The sequence below is a fragment of the Dermacentor silvarum genome, chromosome 2, assembly GCF_013339745.2.
Source record: "Dermacentor silvarum isolate Dsil-2018 chromosome 2, BIME_Dsil_1.4, whole genome shotgun sequence".
NCBI lineage: Eukaryota > Metazoa > Arthropoda > Arachnida > Ixodida > Ixodidae > Dermacentor > Dermacentor silvarum.
The window spans coordinates 97011257-97034690 of NC_051155.1; the positions used below are offsets into that span (position 1 = coordinate 97011257).

The 23434-nt window shown below is 48.9% G+C and overlaps 1 protein-coding gene across 1 annotated transcript in view; it reads right to left on the reverse strand.

Annotated features, from left to right (window-relative positions):
* LOC119440239 (glucose dehydrogenase [FAD, quinone]) overlaps nt 1–23031 on the reverse strand; it is a 690341-nt gene extending 667310 nt beyond the window's left edge. The window contains exons 1-2 of the mRNA XM_049662828.1: nt 22878–23031; nt 11985–12187 (exon numbers count right to left, since the gene is read on the reverse strand). Coding sequence (XP_049518785.1) covers nt 11985–12187; nt 22878–23004 — 330 coding nt within the window. The 5' untranslated portion in view covers nt 23005–23031. The remainder of the gene's footprint in view (nt 1–11984; nt 12188–22877) is intronic.
* Nucleotides 23032–23434: the final 403 nt, after the last annotated feature.

Here is a 23434-nt window from a genome sequence, read left to right on the forward strand (position 1 = left end):
TTCGTTTGAACTTCGTGAGGACCTTCACGAATGTCGTACGAAAGGAAAGGGCCGAAGTTCTATTAGAAACCAGAGTGCAATTGCCGAACGAGAACATCGCGACCTTCACGGAGGAGATGACTCGCCACTTCCGCCATGCCGACCCCGATATGTCTGAGGAAAAGAAAGTTCGCTTGATGCGGGGCGTGAAAGAGAATCTATTCACCGGAATAATGCGCAACCCGCCCAAGACTGTGGCAGAATTTGTTTCGGAGGCCACAACGACCGAGAGGACGCTTGAAATACGAGCCAGGCAATACAACCGCCGTGCGCTGACAAACTACGCCGAAGCTCAAGCGCTAGGCGCCGACTACCTGCGAGAGACGATCAGAGTGGTCGTACGGGAAGAGCTGCAGAAGCTATTCCCAAGGTCGCAGCCTCAGGTGGCTTCGATCACTGACATAGTTAAAGAAGAGATTCAGCGGTCACTGGAAGTGCCAGAAATTCCGGCATCGCCTCAACCGCAGCCGGAAGCGATGACCTACGCCGCCGTCGCCCGCCGTCAAGGTCACCCTCCACGCTCGCGCCAGGGCCCCGTAACGCCGCAGTTCCGTTTCCCACCGCCGCCGCCGCAGCCAGCACGCCCGCCCGTCGCCCAGCGCAGCTGCCCGAGAAAGACGGACATTTGGCGCACCCCCGACCACCGCCCGCTCTGCTATCACTGCGGGAAGCCGGTCATCTCTAGCGCCCGCTCTGCTATCACTGCGGGGAAGCCGGTCATGTCTACCACCCGCTCTGCTATCACTGCGGGGAAGCCGGTCATGTCTACCGCCCGCTCTGCTATCACTGCGGGGAAGCCGGTCATGTCTACCGCCGATGCCCATACCGCGAGATGAGCCTACGAGGGTTCGCCGTCAACGCGCCACGTCCACAGCTTGGCGAGCGGCCACGTGACATCGCCGACTACATCGCCGGAACGCAGTGGAGACCACGACGTCCTTAGCGTTCGCCATCGCCAGGACACTACCTGTCGCCGCAGCACCGACCATACACTGGCCCAGCCCGGGGCCGGTCCGTGAGCCCCTATCCGGGAAACTAAAGGCAGCAACCGATGGAGGTGTGGTTGCTGTACCACGCAATGTCGAAGATCCTCCACCGCCGACAACGACAATTCGCGAATCATCACGATGAGCTATCAGCACACCGCCTGGCAAGAGCCTTGACGACAACACTTCGCCACCGAAAGAAGACCTGCTGACGCAACGTAGCAGCAGGGGAGCAAGCCGACGCAGCCGTGTTCCGACGCCACGACTTAACCGCAACGCTAGACGACGGTACACCGACTTAGACGTGCTAATCGATGGTCATAGCGTCACCAGTTCTCGTCGACACTGGAGCCGACTATTCCGTCTTCAGTGGCCCGTTCGCCGCAAAGTTGAAGAAGGTGAGAACAGCCTGGCAAGGACCCGATATCAGGACAGCAGGAGGTCACCTAATAACGCCGGCTGGAATCTGCACAGCGCGAGTCACGGTTAACAATTGCACTTACAACAATTAACAATTGCAATTGAGCTTCGTAATCATGCAGCACAGGGACGTCATCCTAGGCATGGACTTTCTCAACCTACATGGTGCAGTCATCGACTTAAGGTCAAAGTCGATAACGCTGTCAACGCAGAAAGCAATACCAGCGGATAGAAACATCAGTTACCATGCCTTGAATGTGCTCGAAGCACAATTCACCGTTCCGCCTCGCTCCAGCATAATGATTTCCGGTACCGAAGTGCCTGCAGACATGGAGGGCGTCGTCGAGGGCGGTCATCACTTACTGCTCGACCGTGAAATTTGCGTCGCTAGAGGCATAGCTGAGCTACGTGAAGGGAAAGCAAGAGTTATGCTCACGAACTTCAGCCCCGAATACAAGCACATTAACAAAGGCAGCACGATCGCCTACATCGACGAAATAGTACAAGCAAGCAGTGCCTTGCTTGTAGCCTTCACGGATTCTAGTGCACCTGCTGCGACGACTGTAGTACCTGAACCAACTTTCCACGTCAATCCAAACCTTCCCAGGCATAAGAATGAACAGCTAAAATCTCTGCTCCTCCAATACAAGGACTGCTTCTCATCGTCATCAAAAATTCGACACACCCCTGTCGCCAAGCACCGCATTATAACCGACGAATATGTCAGCCCACTCTGTCAGAGCCCGTACTGAGTTTCGTCGCGCTAACGCGAGGCCATACGGCAACAAGTCGACGAAATGCTACTCGACGACATCATCCAGCCATCCAAGAGTCAGTGGGCGTCCCCTGTGGTGTTAGTGAAGAAGGATGGAACCATACGTTCCTGCGTCGATTATCATCGCCTCAACAAGATCACGAAGGACGTATACCCCATCCCACGGATTGACGACGCCTTGGATCAACTCTACAACGCAAAGTATTTTTCGTCGATGGACCTCAAAACCGGCTACTGGCAAATCGAAGTCGACGAGAGGGAACGGGAGAAGACTGCCTTTATAACACCAGACGGACTCTACGAGTTCAAGGTAATGCCGTTTGGTCTTTGCTCGGCACCTGCGACTTTCCAACGCGTCATGGATACAGTACTGGCAGGCTTGAAGTGGCAGACTTGCCTCGTCTATTTGGACGACGTCGTTGTGCTTGCCTCAAGCTTCGAAGAACACCTGCGGCGCCTTGAAACAGTTCGTCAAGCAATCAAAACCTCCGGACTCACGTTAAAGCCAGAAAAGTGCCTCTTCGCATATGAGGAGCCCTTGTTTTTGGGCCACGTCTTCAATAAATCTGGAGTGCGCCCCGACCCTCAGAAAACTGCGGCCATCTCCAACTTTCCTCCGCCCGCTGACAAGAAGGCAGTGCGTACATTTCTTGGACTGTGCGCCTATTACAGGCGCTTCGTCAAGAATTTTTCACGGATCGCTGAGCCACTGACGTATCTCACGAAGGCCGACGTCGAGTTCATGTGGGAGACGCCGCAAGTCGAAGCATTTGAAGAACTGAAGCGACGCCTGCAATCGCCGCCAATACTTGCGCATTTCGACGAAAATGCCGATGCCGAAGTCCACACCGACGCAAGCAGCGTAGGACTCGGCGTCGTGCTTGTGCAGAGGACTGACGGACTAGAAAGGGTTGTAAGTTACGCTAGCCGGTCTGCTATCGAAGGCGGAAGCAAAGTATTCCACAACAGAAAAGGAGTGCCTCGCCATCATCTGGGCTACATCAAAGTTTCACGCCTACCTCTATGGCAGGCCCTTTAAAGTTGTGAGCGACCACCACGCCTTGTGTTGGCTAGCTAACTTGAAGGATCCTTCAGGTCGCCTCGCACGATGGAGTCTGAGACTTCAAGCATTCGACATCACCGTCGTTTACAAGTCCGGGCGAAAGCACTCTGATGCCGACTGCTTGTCTCGCGCCCCCGTTGAACCGCCGCCACAGGACGACCAGGATGACGACACTTTCTTGGGACCCATCAGTGCCGACGAATTCGCCGAACAACAGCGAGCCGACCCGCAATTAAGGAGCCTTGTAGACTACCTTGAAGGCAAGACCGTCATTGTGCCGAAGGTGTTCAGGCGAGGATTGGCGTCGTTGTCTTGCAAAACGACATTCTCCTAAAGAACTTTTCGCCTTTCCGAGCCAACTACCTCCTCGTGGTACCCTCAGCATTGCGTACAGAGGTTCTGAAAGCTCTCCATGACGACCCAACAGCAGGACACCTCGGTTTTTCGCGCACGCTCGCGAGGATGTAAAATACTACTGGCCTCGCCTCTCTGACGACGTCGCGCATTACGTAAGGACATACCGAGACTGTCAGCGACGCAAAACACCGCCGACACGAGCAGCCGGACTTCTACAGTCGATCGAACCACCTCGCCGACCGTTCCAGCAGATCGGGATAGACTTACTGGGGCCTTTTCGGACGTCGACGTCCGGGAATAAATTGATCGTCGTAGCTACGGACTACCTCACCCGCTACGCCGAAACAAAAGCCTTGCCCAAAGGCAGTGCTGCAGAGGTAGCCCGATTCTTCGTTGAGAACATCATCCTGTGTCACGGTGCCCCAGAAGTCCTCATCACCGACAGAGGTACGGCCTTCACGGCTGAACTAAGTCAAGCCATCCTGCGCTACAGCCAGACAAGCCATCGCCGGACCACCGCCTACCACCCGCAGACGAATGGCCTCACCGAGCGCCTGAATAAGACCGTCGCCGACATGTTGGCAATGTACGTCGACGTCGAACACAAGACGTGGGATGCCATCCTTCCGTACGTGACCTTCGCATACAACCCGGCCATGCAAGAAACGACGCACATGGTGCCGTTCAACCTGGTCTACAGAAGGAAACCGGCAACGACGCTTGACGCCATGCTACCGGATGTCTCCGACGAAGAAAATCTCGACGTTACCACCTATTTGCAGCGTGCCGAAGAAGGTCGACACCTCACCCGCCTGCTCATCAAGAACCAGCAGAGAACCGACAGCCGACACTACAATCTTCGACGACGCTACGTCGAGTACCAGCCCGGAGACCGTGTTTGGGTCAGGACTCCGATATACCGACGAGGACTTAGCGAGAAACTCTTACGTCGCTATTTCGGACCATATAAGATCATCCGACGTATTGGCGCACTGGACTATGAGGTCGTGCCAGACGGTATTTCGCAATCACAGCGGCGCGGTGTACGACCTGAAGTCATCCACGTGGTGCGTCTTAAGCCTTCCTACGCACGCTGACGAACTTAGGTCCTTTGTTGCTTTGTTATTTTTGTCCTTTTCTGTACGCGTGGTTTTGTTTACGCTTTCGTGTTTGTAGCATCGGGACGATGCTTTTTAAGGGGAGGGTATTGACACGTATACATGTTTATCTTTCACCGGTGGCCGCTTTCCACCTGCTAACAAATGATAAACGTTATCGCTCGGCGCGGGACGCGCCTGTATCGGAATTTTCTAGAACGTTATCGATGCTTCTTTCCGTTGCCTGTTTTAACCGACGCTTATGTTATCTGATTGTATGACCGACGCGAATGGTCTAGAACTTTCTGGAAGACCCGCGGGCATCAGCGATTAATCTGGAACCTTCGATGACTCAGGTATAAAAGCCGACGCGTTTCGCCGCTGATGAGATTTTCGACGACCGCCGACTGTGTTCGCCGCTTTCGTTGTGCTTTGAGGGTAGCTTGCTTTGGGGGCACAGGTTCGCCCAATAAAGAATCAGTTTTGTCATAGACAGTTTTACGACTGTTTACTTCAGCGTCACTACTACGTGACATTATGATCCATCGTAGAATACCCCTTCCTGAAGCCAGCCTGTTCTCTTGGTTGGCTCAAGTCAAGTGTTGCCCTGATTCTATTGGAAATTATCCTGGTGACTATTTTATAGAATACCGAAAGCGAGCTAAAGGGTCTATATTTCATCAATTCTTTAACGTCTCCCTTCTTATGGATTAGTATAATGTTTGCGTTCTTCCAGTTCTCTGGTACACGAAGTTACGAGGCATCTCATTACTAGTGCGCAAAAAGGGGCGATTCTCGAGGCAGCTGCGAGCAGTGACGAGTCATACGTGTGAGCAGCCGGAAGCGATGGGAAGGCAGTTTCTGAAGAGCAGCAGCGGTTTTTCTGCTTCAGGAACGGAGGGCCATGTGTGCATGGAGGCGGCACTTTCAGCTGGCCTGCCAGATAAAGTCGCCTATTTCTTTTCCAATAGGTCAGAGCAGATGCTTAAGAAAAGGCGTAGGTGCAAGGCGAGAAAGGCGAACGCGGCCGAGGCGCTTAGAATCAAACATGGGAAGCGCCAAGGCGACATTGATAAATGCGCTAAGGTCAGGATCCAGTCAGAGACTGAAAAAGTGAAGGTGGTTAAATCCCTAGCTTAGGAGGTTACCGAGATCGGGTATCGGCGTGACGCACGTCGCGCAAAGGAGAGTTCCGCGAAGATTCAGGCGTGGTAGCCTTCGCCTGACTACATCGCGTAAAGTGCATTCTAAGCAGAGGGACAGAGGGAAGGGTCCGGTATAGACGTCAGACTCTGCCCAGGCGGCGCTGCGGAAAAACCCGCCACCAGCGCCCCCATCGCAGCCTTGGCGCAAACTGAGTAGTGCAAAGAGAGCTGTCCGCAAGCGAAGCTGCATAGGCCACAATAGAGCCCCGTCTTTCGGTTTTTTAAAGGCACGGTTTCCTAAAAATCAAGGACCTGGAAAGCTTCTTCCGCCCATCCACGCTTCGGAAAGGGAGCAGGGCGAAGTACGTGTACAATGTAAAAGAAGTTTCAGGTGTTATTTCGGCGCGCTGCAACTCGCAAGTACAGCGAGCATCGTACAACGTCGAGTTCGAGGCAAGCACTCCGACGTCCGTTCTCTAGCGCCTAAATGTGTTAAATTTGGGTACGTACATAATGTCAAAGCGATGAAGTACATATATGATTAAGTCAGGTAACTATGTAGCTTACGGTCAGTGGTACAAAGCTCGCTTTATCAGGGGCGGACGGCCCTGGCGACCTTCGCCTTTTCAGTTGCGTTCTCGCTTCAGCTCTCGCTTCTTGGGCGTTCGAGCGTGTTATCCCGCATCTTTGAATGTTTTCTTCACGGTTGTCTTCCGTTTGTATTTACTGCAAATGGAGATACGTGCGTGTCCGCTTTCGCGGGATACAACCGAAGGCAAAACAAACCAGCAGACGCTTAAAACAACACACGCGCACAAATGAATGTAAAGAAACGCGACATTTTTTTTTTCTAAACACGTGCGTTACTTCGCAATTACTCATCCAGTGCTCCCACAGCAACTTTATTTCTCAGATTACAAAAAAAAAAAAAAAAAAAAACGCTGTCAAGAGGGCTCAGTGCATTGCGAAACGTGCTCGTTGTATCGAAAAAGCCGAAACTAGAAATAAGCTCGCGATACCACAATTCCCTAGAACATGATTTTGAATTCATAAAGGAACCAAAATGTTTGGTTAAACTGACCTGCCAAATCTCTCCGTTACACTTGCTGAGTAAAGTGGAGGCGGACGTGTGTAAACAGGTAGAAACATCGATGGCACATACGCAGGATGGTTCACAACTTTGTTTATTCTGTTGCCAACGAAGAGGCGGCTGCAGATTCCTCAGTTTTCACTTGGTTTCCATAGTCCCCCGTAAGGGCTACGCAACACAATTACAGCAGAACAACATTATCACACTTTCTCATGTGAGCGGCTGTGTTGTGGAGAATGCGAGTAATTCGCTTACCCAACACGCGAACGGCCCGTATCTAGCGCTCTCTCCTTTCTCCTTCATACGACCGCGATGGAAATCGGTAAAACTGAACGTTGTTATTCAGTCCTTCACGTTCATGGCAATTTACAACGCAACAGTAACGTCGATTGCGGCGTTTCTTCGTAGCGCGCGGAGCTGTCGCGGTTGCCGTCGTGCTCGCCATCGCCATAGAAGGAGTGAGGCAGTGAGCCAACAAGAACTTTACGGCAGTTCGGCGGCACGTCCGACTAGCGGAGAAATTCATAGCTCTCATTCTGGCTGTTAAATGCGCAAAACATTCGCAATATGAACCAAAATTAAGTTAAATCGTTGTTTCGCACTCGCTAGCTGCTTAGGCAACTTAGCAAGGGAGTCGGACTTTGCACTACTCAATTATTACCTCTTCGCACCGACAGGTGGCGCTACGCGTCTTGCAAAACTCCAGAGTCTGACGTCTATGCCGCCACAGTAGCCGTTCAATTGTGGGGGCCAAGAAAAGTGATTGCCTCGCATAACGCCCCTCCATCCTCGCGCCACCGCCGCTTTTGCTAAGTAGCCCCAACCTTTCATGTGCGCCGCTGTTCCGTGATTCGTCGCTCAAACCAGTTCCGCTTCCGCAGTTTCCGCTTCCGGGGTTTCCGTTTCCGGTTTTAGGGGCGAAGCTCCTGAGGGTCAAGCAGTGTTGTCAGGTCCGACGAGGCGGCGTAGCCAAAAGTTAGAGAAGTTGTAGCCCAAATGTAGCCAAACAGAAAAAAAAAGTTTTAAAAAATTTGTAGCAAATATAGCCATTTTTATTTGCAGTTTTATTTGTGTATACATTTCCACATTCGGCTACGGCAATCCTTTTTTGCACAACCCGTCGTAACAAAATGTCTATGCCGCCGTGACGGTCGGCCCTTGACATCAATAACAGGGACGTCATGCTTGTACAGAACACTTTTTGGTTGGGCCCGGAAGCTCTTAAGTTCCAGCGAATCGCTGAAGAGGGTGAAATCAGTGCTTTTATTTTATGACACATAGCACTAAGATATCATTTTAGTAATTTACAGTAATATTAACGACAAACTGCTTTTTAGCTGTCGTGAACGCAAAATCTCTGCCTATGGCTGGAAGTTCAGCTGTCCAGCGATCTGCGACGTGCTCACGGCTTCTTTTTTTTTTTATGAGCTTAAACAAGTCTTTCGCGCTATGATATCTCGTGTTATTTGTCTCATAGTCCTATCTTGTTTTCTCGTTTTTTTTTTCAATTAGCTTGGCCCGGATTAACAGGTACATGCTCTATATACTGTCCATTTACATCAACCTGGCCATCATCTTAGGTCTCTAGCACGGCAAGAAAATGCTTTAAAATAAAGTGTCAGACAACAGGTGCCACTCGCTGTCTGAATCGGTGTGAGCGAAGCTTTAAAATATTACTGCGCAAAACGGCACACCAGTGTAAGAAGCGCGCAGTCGTTTTCGGCGACGAGCACGTCTCGGATGTAACTCGTTCGAAATGGTAATAGCCGCAACGGCGCACAAGGAGCAAAGGTAATCAACAAATTGATAACAGTGGTTATGCTGTGAAAACCGGTTACTGTCAAAAAGCAAACCCTATTAATGTGCTAATGAAGTTTTACAATAGGGGCCCCCAAAGAGCTTTGCGGATGTTAGCGTTGGGGCATAAATATTGAAATAAAATATACAATTTTATGATAACAAGAGTAATTTAGATTTTCGTGTTTAATTACAATTCAGAACTTATTCTCCTAGCAGCAGGCAACTTGTTGCGTTTAGTTTTGAGTAACCAACTTTACGTACCTTCACCCGGCCAAGTTAATCCGTGTTAGGCCTACGAGCCATGAACTCAGAATCAGCGGCGTCTAATGAATCAATCTTCATTACACATGTTAGCTAAGCGAAAGCGATAACTGCAATTACTTCTCCTAGCATACGAACTCCACGCGTTACCATGAATGGAGCCCAGTTTGGTTGCTAGGTTAGAGCCGTCGCTTCGATGAGCACCGCTATGTTTGTTGACAAAAGCTTTTGGGACAGCTTTTGGGGCTCCCGCTAAATCGATGAAATCTAAACACAGTTCGCGTCTTGCGCATGCGCAGTGGCTTCGACGTTATTTCTTTGGGGCCCCAAAACGTTTGAGGCCCCTATTCTAAAACTCTCTAATAATTGTTGGGTTTTACGTGCCAAAACCACGATATGATTGGGAGGCATGACGTAGTGGGGGACTCCGAATTAATTTTGGCCACCCCGGTTCTTTAACGTACACCTAAATCTAAGTACACGGGTGTTCCTGCATTTCACATTGATCCAAATGCGGCCGCCGGTGCCGGGAATCAAACTCGCGTCCTCGAGCCAGCAGCGCGACACCTCGCAAGCGTTGGGTGAAGTTCATGTCACGTGGTGCGCTGATGTCATGGTGGCAAACATGCTTCGATATTAGCAGAATGAGTATCTGCATCCGTGACGTTACGGGCAAACCATCTAGACGTAAAAGCACCAGAACCCACCTTTGGTTCGGGGTCTTGCTCCCATTATTTTTATACGTTCTCAGATACTTGGCCCACTTCCCCATGTTTGGATTCTCCTCTCTGAGGAGGATGTGATCTTACGTCCAACCTATCGAAATGAATCTCAAATGTAAGCACGAACAAAAATTCATCTAGCAGGAGAAGGAAAATGGCAGTAAAGGTCCGTGCGAGATACGTGGAGTAGGTCGAAAGCTGTGCCCGGCGTGCATTGTGGGTCGGAGAATCTGTGCCCTTTCTTGTGCTTCTGCAATTGTTCCCAGTGTGTTATGCATACCCAACTGCAGAAGTCGGTCGGTGCGTGTGTAGTTTGGTAGTCCGAGCATGCTCTTGATCCCCCTTCTTATAATGGCATTTAGCTTGCCTCGCTCGGCCCGCTTCCAGACGTGCATGGCCGCTACGTACGTAAAATGGCATAGCAAGAAAGCGTGGACTACCCTTATGAGATTCGCTTCACTCAGGCCTCTCCTTCTGTTAGCTACCTGCTTGATTAGACCAATGACGCTATTCGTCTTCTTTGCTAGTTTGTGAATGGTGATGTTATTTGTGCCCGCCCCTTCAGGTGTCATTTCGAAGATTCGAATGGACGCGACTTTGGGAAACGGATCTCCGCACTTGATGTAGAGATTAATGTCGATTTCGGGAGGGGGGGGGGGTTCTAGTTCTGTGGCTTGCGGCCCTTTCTATTTGGGCTGTAGTGAAGGAGTTCCGATTTCTTTCGGGAGCACCGGAGTCCCGTGTCCGTTAGAAAGGGCTCTGTAGTGTCGACAGCTTCCTGGAAAGCGGCTTCGACTTGTCCGTCACGGCCTCCCGCGCACGAGACAGTGATGTCGTCCGCGTAGATCGTGCGACCGCTGCCTTGGATCTTGCTTAGGTATCTCGAGAGGCAAACTATTTCTATTAATAAGGAGCAACAATTTTCATTTCCGCTTGGTAGGTTGTGCAAGCAAATCAACCAAGCTGCTACAGATGAAATGGGATGTTTGTAGGTGTATCTTGCCACACCGCAGCCCTGAATAACTTTCGATTTATGTGCTACCGCTGTAATTATAGCCGTTATAGATTCTTCCGCTCAGTGTATGATACTTCATATACAGGGTACACCATCCCTGACATATTAAATACGAACAATTTATAGATCTCCAGCATGCTATATGAACATGGTTAGACGGCTTCGTTATGAGGAACGCACATTCTACAGCCATTAGCCCTGTCACTGCAGCGTTCGATCGTCCGACATGATCATGGTTTTTTTTATAAATCGTACATCAAACAGCTCCATTGTGTGATGAGTGTTTACTATGAGTTTATTATGAGTATTTTTATTTATTATGAGAAACATATCTAACGCGGAATATGTCAAATTGCGGTTGCTCGCAGCTCAATCAAGCACAACAGGTTCCATATTTTTCCATTAATTATAGTGGTGTTACAAATATGGACCGGTTATGCCAACACCAAATGTCGCAAGTAGACAATGGTTACGTTCAATTGAACATACGCTGTAGATTTTCAAATGAAAAGTTACTTCTGCAATTTCATGGCATATCTCGATCATCGGAGAAGACGTGCACCATAAGGTCCAGCAACAGCGCGTGTAAAATACAGCGCGCAAGCTTTGAAAAGAACACACATACCAGTGAAATGTATTGCGCAACAACTTCCTCTGCTTAGACTTGCAGATCTCAGAGCAAAAAATGGCGTGGAACTGTTATTGCTGATATCGCAGGACGTCGCGGCGCATGCTTAATCTAGTGCAATATGTTCCACTGTAATAAGGACAGTCCTAATGTTACTGCATGTAGGCGAATGAGCTCTGTGCTGGTAGTACTTGCAACAATGATGTACTAATTGATCAACTTTGCGGAGAACTTCCGAACCTCTCCTGGAGCCCAGTACATGAAGAGCCGGTGAAGCACCGAAAGTGCTCTGACCCCAATGCGGCAGCGTATGCTCACCATCTGCTCTGGCTGGGTCTAGGAGCAAAGGCCGCACTAAAGGTGCCGGGATACGAAAATACCAGCCCCGAGATTACGAGCAGTAAAACAGGGGAGATACGTTCGACATACAATTTATACGCCTTCTTCGCGAAGAAGGCGCAATTCAGAGTGATATGTCGTACGGCAAATGCTGTCAAAGCAAGTAATAAGAAACATCTTCTGTATAGAAAGAACCTTCCTCTCTTTCTCACTCTAGTCACACAAGGACCAATCGAAAAGAACTCACCTGATCGTCTACGGATAAGCTGGCGTTGTGCTGCCGTTCGGTGGTGTAGTCCCAGTCGACATCGGTGCGCTGCAAAAGAACCGAGAAGAAGGGAACCTGCGCGGCGGCGTCCTCCAGTCCTCCGGCTTCGAGAAGCAGCACGCTTGATGTGCCATCGGCCGTGAGGCGGTTGGCGAGAGCGCACCCTGCGGAGCCTGCACCAACTGAAGCAGCCAGCGAGAACAATGTTGCATCAGTACCATATTCAATCAATATAGTGCGCATTTATCACGTCAAATCAGTGAAGAGGAAATGATCCATAAATATGAGCACTTCAATACAGGACTTAAGATGTCCCCTACTTTGACCAAATGTAAGTTTGGTGTGGCAGAGCTCTCTCGTGACACTGGGAAACATAACTGATATGACTATACAATGCTTGTAAGTACTTGCTTAAGAAATTCTTCGCAGAGACTAATTAACTGAACCTATCGGAACTTTGCCCACGCATCACGAACAGATGTGCCATATTTTCCTCAGAATGTCAGCTCTGCGGGTAGGTGGAGTTCTTCCATCACACTGTTAAAATTCTTGCGCGCTTAGTAATATACGAATGTAAGCTTTCGGTACAAGTCACTTGGCCCCCATTCTCTGCTTTGCGATCACCCTTGGTGTTTTGAGCATAGCGGCAAAACTTTATGAGCATTTTGATAACGCTGCTAAACAGCCGACAAACGAAGGTCTAGACATTGTTATTCAGCCGCTAATTACCCGACGCACTTATTTTTTTCTGTGCATCAGTACTAACATTCACTTTAAGTATAATCCAGTTTTAAACAGCGCACTTGAAAACAACGGAGACACATCCTAACAATGAAGCACTGAAAAAAAAAAAAACATGTGCTTTGTACCTGTCCTATTATTGATTAATATTATGGTTGTTGTAAGCGTCTTATTTCATGTATGTTGCTTATAACTAAGTAATAAACTAGCAACTAGCGCATTATTACGTGAAAATATTTAAAGAAAAGGTGCCTGAATTATCCAGTTTTTTCTGGACAATGTTTTACAGTAAGTAAGTAAGTATTTCGTTTACAGTAAGCAATATACAAAGCTCACTGCAGGGGCAGGGGCTAAAGGCAATCAAGCCTGGCAAAGGTCCCTATCCCTCCGCAGTTCATGGCAGCTCACACGCTTCGAGTTCAACACATTCAAAAAAGTATTGCAGTACATCAGTTTCAGGAAAATGGACAACTAGCTACTTGCAAGAGTACACACAACAAATCACATAAACAAGAGAAAAAATGTACATAGCATCTTGAAATGATCGTACAGAAGAGATCGCGCACGCCAAAATATACAGATACAGAAAATTATTTCCAAAAATTGGAAACGTACAATGAGTTCAAACACACATATATGTTTTGTAGCGCTTACACCTACTGACACTAAAAGCATCTCTGTAACATCGTGCAAACAATTTTGGACCCAATTAGAACGCTTTACAATGTTCATATTGTTTCATTAGATAGACGCTATCAATTAGACGAGAATTGAAGGATTACCGTCCTGTTGTAGTCCGCCCCCCGCCCCTTTGTAAGCATGTGGGAAATTAAGAGGAAATACAAAATAATATAAAACTGAGCACAGCCGCGCACTAGCAACAATAAAATAATACATTGGTGAGTTAAAAATAATTATATGAGAAAAATTAAAACAAATTAAGAGCCAACGTCAACTTTTGAGCCCCCGCTCCGCCACGCCATCGCACACGAACTCAACAAGATTTTGCCTGAGCGCCACCAACATGTTCATGCGGCGGGAGGTCTCCGCTACGCTGAAGTCGTCGCCAGGCCCAAACAGATCCCTCCGGCTGAACCACTCATCTAGGCGGAAGTCGTCGCCCGGCCCCACCTCTTCTCTCAAGGTGGGCCTCTCACTTACGCACACGTCTTAACTGTGCCCCGACCACAGCCCGCCATGCAACCATATCACCAGCCGCCGCCCCGCACAACGCGTCCTCCTACATGGACGGGGCCCACCACAGCGAATCGGTGGCGTATACATCTGACAATCGGCCTATCTGTTCCGCGTGCGGATACGCAGATCACGTCGCACGCTACTGTAATCGTGTGCAGTAGTCTAGCGTTACAACATATGCGCCAAGTCGTATGGTAGGTTCTTCCCGCCTATATTACGACGACCTTCGGCATCGTGACCTATGTTCCGCCCAACGCCCAATACCCGCCGCTCACCTTCTTCACGCCGACGCTCGCTATCACCGATGCGGCCTCGTCCCGTAGCTCGGAAAGAGGAAAACTAATCGTCGCAGTCCACGAGGCAAGGGTTGCGACGCCGGCGAAACGCGAAAGCCCTCAGGGTAGCCTGACGAATGTGATAGACGTGTTTGTTGACGGTGTTAACACATCTGCACTCGTGGACACCGGAGCCGCCGTATCAGTTATGAATGCAAAACTTTGTCGCTTGATTCGGAAAGTCATGATGCCCCTTACTGGACTGTCCCTCCGCACAGCCGGCGCACAGCGTTTTCACCCGTTAGCGATGTGCACAGCTCGTGTTGTCATAGTGAGGACGTTGTATACGCCATCGAATTGTAACTTCGTCGTGCTCCCATGACGTTATCCTCGGCTGGGATTTTCTCTCCCACCACAATGCCGTCATTCATTGCGCACGGGCCGTACTATAACTGTCGCCGCTCTCAGATTTGGCGCTCGCCGACAATGCTTCTCTTCCGTACAAACTACTCGTCAGACATGACACCACCGTTCCTCCCAACTCGTCAGCGGTTGTCTCTATGTACTGCAGCAGCCTCTCCGACACCGTCGCACTACTTTCTCCGTCTGGCCGCTTTTCCACTCAAATAGGTTTTCCCATACCCGTACCCTGTGATGCTACTCCGAGGAGAATGTCTGGGCAGTGTCGAAGCTATCGAAGACGTACAAATTATGTACGTTCCCGAAGACACATACTATGCCCGTTACAGTACGCTCGGCTCGATTTCTACGTCTAGCCCATTGCCCATATATTTTTTGGATTCTTCTATTGGCGATGACCTTACACACGGCTAGCGATCACAGCTGCTGTGCATCTTAGAAGAATTTCCTACTTCTTACGACGTCGGGCAACCTTCTCTGGGCCGGATGTCAACTGTTACGCACCACAACGATACTGGTTCCCAATCACCATTGCGGCAAAACATATCGTGCATCGGCTACAGAACGTCGCGTGATTAATGAACAAGTGGCTGATATGCTCCGCCGTGAAGTGATCCGACCTTCCCATAGTCCATGGGCATCTCCCGTCGTCCTTGTTACGAAGAAAGACGGTTCTGCACGGTTATGTTTGGACTATCGGCGCCTCAACAATATCACTCGTAAGGACGTTTACCCGCTTCCGCAAATCTACGACGCTATTGACAGCCTACAAGGAGCAGAATTTTTTATCTCTCAATCTGCGCTCCGGGTATTGGCACGTACCTACGGCAGTACCTATGGCGATCGACCGAAGACAGCCTTTGTCACGCCCGAAGGTTTATACGAATTTAACGTCATGCCGTTTGGACTTTGTAATGCACCAGCAACTTTTGAGCGCATGGTGGATACCGTTTTGTGCGGCTTGAAATGGCACACGTGCTTGTGCTACCTTGATGACGTCGTTGTTTTTGCTCCGGACTTCTCTACGCACCATCAACGCCTCCGGCGTGTTTTGACGTGTTTGAGAAACGCCGGCCTACAAATAAATTTAAGGACGTGCCGTATCGCAGCGCGCCAGCTGACAATATTTGGTTACGTCGTTTCCAGGGATAGAATTCTCTCCGATCCAACCAAGCTGCCTGCCGTCGCCGAAATCCCTAAACCTACGTCCATAAAAGAACTGCGAAGTTTCGTACGTTTGTGTTCCTACTTCCGACGCTTCATTCGAAATTTCGCCGCCATCATATCACCTCTGACAAAGCTCCTTGGAAGCAACCGGCCCCTTCATTCATGGTCGTCAGAGTGCGAGGAGGCGTTCGCAAATCTCCGTTGTTAGCTCACGACTCCCCTAGGTTTGCGCCGCTACAACCCGACGGCCCCTACAGAGGCACACACAGATGCCAGCGGTGTTGGCCTCGGCGCTGTCCTTGTGCAGGGTAAGCCTGACTTTCCTGAATATGTCGTGGTCTATGCCAGTCGCACCCTTACGAAATCAGAGACCAATTACACTGTCACGAAAAACGAATGTCCGGCGATCATCTGGACTCTTACTAAGTTCCGGCCTTATTTGTATGGCCATTTGATGTCGTCACGGACCACCATGCACTATGTTCGCGGTCGTCATTGAAGGATCCTTCAGGTCGTCTTGCCCGCTGGGCACTTCGCCTGCAGGACTACGACATCCGCGTGCTGTACCGCAACGGATGCCAACACTCTGACGCCTACGCCCTATCACGCTGCCCACTATCCCAGCTCGCTGTTTTTTCAATTGACCTTGAGACTATCGCTTCCAAGCAGCGCAAGGACCCGTGGATTGCCTTGATTATAGACTTGCTTGCTGACCCAACACCATAGTCAACCAATCGCACGTTGCGTCGTCAGGCTTGCCATTTCGCGGTTCGCGACAACCTGCTTCACCGACGCAGTTATACCGCAGACGGCCGCCAGTGGTTGTTAATAGTTCGTCGCAGTCTACGCTCCGAAATCTGCGCATCCTTTCACGCTGATCGAAAGTGCGCACACTCGGGAGTTTTCAAAACGTACCAGCGCCTTCAACAACGCTACTACTGGTGAGGAATGTACAAGTACGTTCAACAGTTCGCTCCTGCCCCGACTGCCAGCGCCGGAAATCTTCATCCCAGCTCTCGCCAGCTGATCTCCCGCCTCTACGCTGCCCTACCCGGGCGTTCGGGCGCATTGGAATTGATTCGTATGGGCCACTTCCCTTGACGTAGGCAGGTAACCGCCGGGTCATTGTGGCAGTAGGTCACCTCACGATACGCCGAACCCGCCGCTCTCCCAGCAGCTACAGCGCCCGATGTTGCCTCATGCCTCCTTCGCTGATTCATCCTGTGGCATGGTCCACCCCAGGAATTTCTCAGTGATCGCGGACGTGTCTTCCTGTCGGAAGTGGCTAAAGCCATTCTTAAAGAGTTCCACGTTATTCATCGCACAACGACGGCGTACCACCCTCAAACCAATGGCCTCACAGAGCGCTTCAACCGCACGCTCGGCGACATGCTTTCATTGTGCTTACGTCGCCTCCGACCACACGAACTGGGACGCCATGCTACGCCATCTACGTGCGCCACCGCGAAGACCCTCCGTGGCCGCCAAGATGCGTGGTGCGCCGGTGCGTGCGAGGCTGAGACGCGTCAACCGGCGTGGCTTGCCCCGGTTCGAACCGTCACCTAACCTGGTTGAGCTAGTCGCGCGTCAACTGTATGCAAGGTTGCCTAGTATTTTACCTATCCTTCATTGATTGTTTGTTTTGAAGCGTCTATATCTACATTGTACGGCTACCTATGTCGATAAGAAATCAGATCGTATCAATCTCATTATTTTGTTTTTTCAACAATTTTCTAAACGGTCCTCCTTATATATACTGCTGACAAGTTAATTCTTCCCACTAGCGGCGTCACCGTGAAGCGCGCGTGACATTTTCTCTTTTTTTTCATCGAAGAATAGTGCATCATACTGTTTGCTTATGCTCATCGGTGGCACATAGCACAAATGGTTTCCTTTCTGTTCATGTCAGTACGTTCTGGGGGAAACAATTTGTAGAATAGCACCTACTCTCTAGTGCATATTCAGTTACCCAATTTGGCGTGAAAGAATATGTTCATTTAAGATCGGCACATTCCCAGGGCATTCATGCGTTTTTTTTTTCATTAAACAGCCGAGCAGAACCGGAACGGCAAGGCTGGCGGACTGGAAGGCCTTTAGAGAGCATGACATAGAAGAGAACATCAAAAATATTGAAGAGTGGCTCACCGAAGTGGTCAAGACGGCGGAGAAGCACACTAAAGTCATCCAACTCAGAATGGACACACCGGCCGTAGACTCTCATCTCCTACATCTTTGGGATGCCAGAAGAGGCCTACTGAGGCGGTGGAAAAAGATGAAACATAACCGCAAACTGCAGAAACGGATCGCCCACATAACAAAGCAAGCAGAAGAATACGGAGATAAACTCAGCAGTCAGAACTGGCATAAGCTGTGCGACCAACTTCAAGGCACACTCAGCACAAAGAAGACCTGGCATATACTGCGAGCCCTTCTAGCTACCACCAAAACCAAGACACAACAAAGACATGACCTCAAGAAAATCATTCACTCTCATCCAGGAACTGAAAACAAATTTTGGAAGAACTCAAGCGTAAACTTGTCGGAGACAATGCCCCCAAGGTCTCGGATCCCCGACCGTACAAAGGCGAACCAAACCTGACCCTCGACAGCCCTTTTACGCTTCCTGAACATCACGCCGCTCTTGTGAAATTCACCCGTAACACGTCGCCAGGAAATGACAAGGTGACCAACAGGATCCTACGAAACCTCCCGGACAAGGCCCTACATGGGCTCGTCGACTACATGAATAACTGCTGGGAAGAAGGTAAGCTCCCGGCAGAATGAAGCACGCAGAAGTCATTATGATTCCAAAACCCAACAAGCCACTACAAATCAGCAACCTACGGCCCATCTCCCTGACTTCCTGCGCTGGAAAGCTTCTCGAACACATGGTTCAGGATCGCCTCACCACATACCTCGAAGACTCAGGACTCATGCCTGACACAATGTTTGGCTTCCGACAGCTCCTCTCAGCCCAAGATATACTTTTACAGCTCAAGGAAGACCTCTTGGACTACCTAGAATGCCACAAAAAAGTTCTAGCAATAGATGTAAAAGGAGCCTTCAATAATGTGAAGCATGATGCAATCCTCCAGAATCTGCAAGACACAAACTGCGGAATCCGGACCTACCAATACGTACAGGACTTTCTCAGGATCGCACGGCTACGGTTGGCATCGGCAACATCCGAAGCGACAAATTCGAAATGCCCAACAAAGGCACTCCACAAGGGTCAGTCATTTCACCTTTGCTATTCAACCTCGCTATGATTAAGCTCCCGCAACAACTCGATGACATCGAAGGTTTAAGCCATGCAATATACGCCGACGATATAACGTTATGGACAAAAGCGTCGACAACCGGCCGACAGCAAACTACCCTCCAAGAGGCAATCGATCTGATAGAACAGTACCTATCAAGATGTGGTCTCCAGTGCGCCCCCAAAAAATCAGATCTACTTATACTCAAGGCAAGGACCCGGAGAAGACCACCAGCCTACGTCGACCCAGATCCCAACGTCACACTCAATGGAATCGATATACCTCAAGTTGACTCCCTCCGCGTCCTTGGCCTCACCCTACATAAAGATGGTTCTGGCGCAGCTACACTTCCTAAGCTTCAGAAGACCCTAACACAAGTAACTCATCTCATTAGGCGTATAACCTCTCAAAGAATAGGACTTAAAGAGCAAGAAACCGTCTAAATTATCCAAGCACTCCTTATAAGCCGGATAACATATGGCACCCCGTATCTACTCCTCAAGAAAGCTGAAATTGAAAAACTCAACATCGTCATCAGAAAGGCAATCAAAAGCGCACTAGGACTTCCCAGTACGACCTCAACCACTACACTACTCAAACTTGGCCTCCATAACACCCGGGAAGAAATGAGTGAAGCGCACAGGGCCAGCCAGCTGGAACGCCTTAAGCTGACTCAAACAGGGAGAGCAGCACTTCGCAAACTCGCATACAGCGAAAACTTTATAGCAGACTCAGACGTGAAAGCCCGATTGCCGCCACTTCTCCGTGACTCTATTTCAGTCACTCCAATACCTCGAAACATGCATGCAACACACCACAAAGACAGAAGACAAGCAAGAGTTCGAGCGCTAAGCAAGAAATACTCAAGGAACCCCAACACGAGATATACAGATGCGGCAAAATACCCAGGTAGAAGAGCCTACGCAATTACCGTGACCAACAACAAAGGGAATGAGCTAGTCGCTGCCACCATACCGGCCAGAAATCCAGAAACGGCGGAGGAAGTGGCCATCATCCTCGGCATCGCGACATGCAAGGACACCGCAATCATCTTGAGCGACTCGCAAACGGCATGTAGAAACTTACAAAAACGCCGAATCTCTGCCGCAGCCGTGAAAATTCTAAAAGGGCTATCAAGACGCCAAGAACTACCCGAAACCTACGTCGTATGGACCCCAGGCCACGAACACCTGGCAGGAAACGAAGCTGCACATGCAGTCTCCCGAGAACATACCAGCCGGGATTTCCTGCCGCGCGGGATACGCAAATCGACGAGGGTGGAGGACATTCCCATCAACTACGCCGTAATACTGCAACATTACCGACTCGAAAGAACAGAATATCCTTTACCACATCCAAAATTAAGCAAGGAAGAAGCCACCGCCCTCCGCAGACTACAAACAAATACATATGTCAATGGAATGATCATGCACCGGATGCATCCCACTAAATTCTCATACGTATGCCGATATTGTGATGTACCAGACACCCTACAACACATGGTGTTGGTGCGCCCACACCACGAGAAAAACAGTCAAGACGATGCCTCAGAAACGATACAAGTCACCGAAAAAACGTGGGAGGCAATGTTAACGGCACAGAGCCTGGAGGATCAGCGAAGTCTGCTGGACCGGGCCCGGGCTGCGGCATTAGCCAACGGCTTTCTGGACTGAGAGAGCCGCCCACCTAGGGCGAAGAAAGAACTCTTTCTCGCTGTTTCTAGCAATAAACGTTCATTCCTCCTCCTCCTCCTAAACAGCGGCATATACTTGTTCAACAAAGTTCACGTGAAAGAAATTCATTGAAGATCGGCACATTCCTGACGATACCTGGTTAAATAGGAAATGTATTTTGGTACCTTCGATTAACCGTCGTCTCTTTCATGCACCGGAAAATATAGAACACTGCTTTATTGATAGGAAAGACGCCATATTATTTTGGGACATTATCCAGAGTACTTTTAAAAACGATCTTGATATAAATCCTTATACGATAGGATATCTTATGCCAACTAAATGGAAATATGTGCCTTTGACATGCTGCTAAATGTGGCGTTGCACCGTTTATGAAAAATTCGCGTGTTAGATCGGAATGGAGAACCAATCATATATTCGCAGTCACCTTTCATTTGGTTAATTTCATAGCTGAGACTTGTATGATCATACGGAATTTAAATCAGACTGGTATCCTTTGTTGATGCAGTGTAACCTTTTGCCTCCCTTTTACACAACTGTGATAGTATATAAATTATGGAGTATTTACGTGCCGAAATCACACTCTAATTGTGAGGCACGCCATAATGGGGGACCTCCGGAACAACTTGGACCTCCTGGGGTTCTTTAACGTGCCCCTAAACCTAAGTACACGGTTGCTCTTGCATTTCGCCCCCATCAAAATGCGGCCGTCACGACCGGGATTTGATCCTGCGACCTCTTGCTTGCCAGCCGAACACCATAGCCACTAAGCAACCACGGCGGGTACTCTAATAATTGTACTGTGAAGTACTTGTACTGTGCTTGTAGACGTGGCTATCAGTGTCTTGGCTGCTATGTGAGTACCTTACGCATGTACATTTTATATTCGTAATAAATACCATGAAAGAAATAAAAAGCATTCGTGACGCACTTTGCTAAATCGTATGACGGCTGCGGAAAAAAACTTGTAGCGTCGGTTGGATACCACCCTTCGAAAATTTTTAAATGTTGCCTTATTCTAATGAGAAGGAAAACTGAGTGAAAACTGTTAGAGAGATGGATACGTACCGAAAAGAGCACAAACTATCCTTAGACTGGCAATCGCATTAGAGGATCCTATGCCTCGGAGGATTTGGTGAAAAATACAGGGACCATGGCGCAGCAAGTTGTGAAGTTCACAGTGCCGCTCGTTGAAACTAGCATTTCAACTACCAATAAATGACCAATTACGATACTGACATTAATTTAGAGGGTTGCGACATAAAAAAACAAGTATTCGACATGATAAGTTGGTGAAACAAGCCTGCTTCACTGTAGCAATCTAGCGAAAAGAGGACAGGTTCCGTAGTTGAAAAAACAAACAAAAACATTGTAGGGATTTAAATGCAAATTCACATCTGATTTTCAGACACGCCGTAGTGGGGTACTCCGGATTCGTTTCGGCGACCTGGCGTCCCTTACCGTGCACACAATGCATGGTACACCGCCGTTCTTACATTTCACCCCCCATCAAAATGCAGCCGCTATGCGGCCACTTGCCAAATCCCGCAATCTGGTCATTAAGAGCGCAACGCCAAGCCACTAAGGAAACAGAGCGGGTGACAAGTGCCATAATAAAATGCTAAAAAAGAAACGTAAACTACTCAAACAAGGCTGGTGTTAAAAACAGCAAACATATAAATGTATTTGCCGGTAACGACTTGAATAACTCAAAAAGATCTGATATCCCTATGAAACATCATACAGGAATCGTGAATAAACCAATGAGAACAGCATTTCACAGTGTGTGAACCTTATAAAAATGAGGACCGGGCACTCATAACGCGAATGAGCTAATGATATGTCGTTTTGTCAATATTGGAGAAAGGTTAGATGAAACCACTCAGAGCAAAGCGCATACAAAATAGTCGAAGCACATTCTGGGTGTTACAGTCCGACCGCTTCATGTAAGGTGCAACGTAATCTCTGGGGAACTTTTGAAGTACGTAAATAGAGCTTTATGGATGTTAACATACACAACGTAATGATTTTCGCCTTGTATGATAATTAGACCGAACGTCCGTAAGCTTAGCCAGCCGAATTCAAAAAATAAGTCAGGTTGATTTGTTCAACACTTACCGATGATGTAGTCATACTCTTTCTTCAAGATCAGCGTATTATATAGCACCTTGTCTGGTAGTTCAAAAAACACTACGACTGTAACGACGTTCAAGAGAGTCAATAAAACGTTCTGAACCAACGCCATGGTACGTGCTGACTCCGTCTGACCGTCGAAATAGGTTAGCGCTCAAGGAGATCTATTATTTTATATTTATACAATCGTACGTATGACATGTGCTAACCATAATGCGGCGACTGAACTGCTTTCATATTTTTATGAACACAAGACACCTGTTTCCAGGCCGCTCAGATAAATGTGTTTTTAGAACACCTGCTTGTGCTTGCCGGATTGAACTGACTGTGAGCACCACCAACAACTAAAAATTGAGGCGACAACAGCCTACATTCTTTTCAAGCAGCGGAAGTTTCTCATGGCAACAAGGTCAGTGTAGTGAGAACAAAGTCATCTGTCGCTGCACAATACTTGCTGTTTCGTGGTTCCCAATAATCAAGCTAAAACATGTCTGCCTCGTGAGAAATAAGGTCCTGCGGCGCGAACCTATAAACGAAAAAGG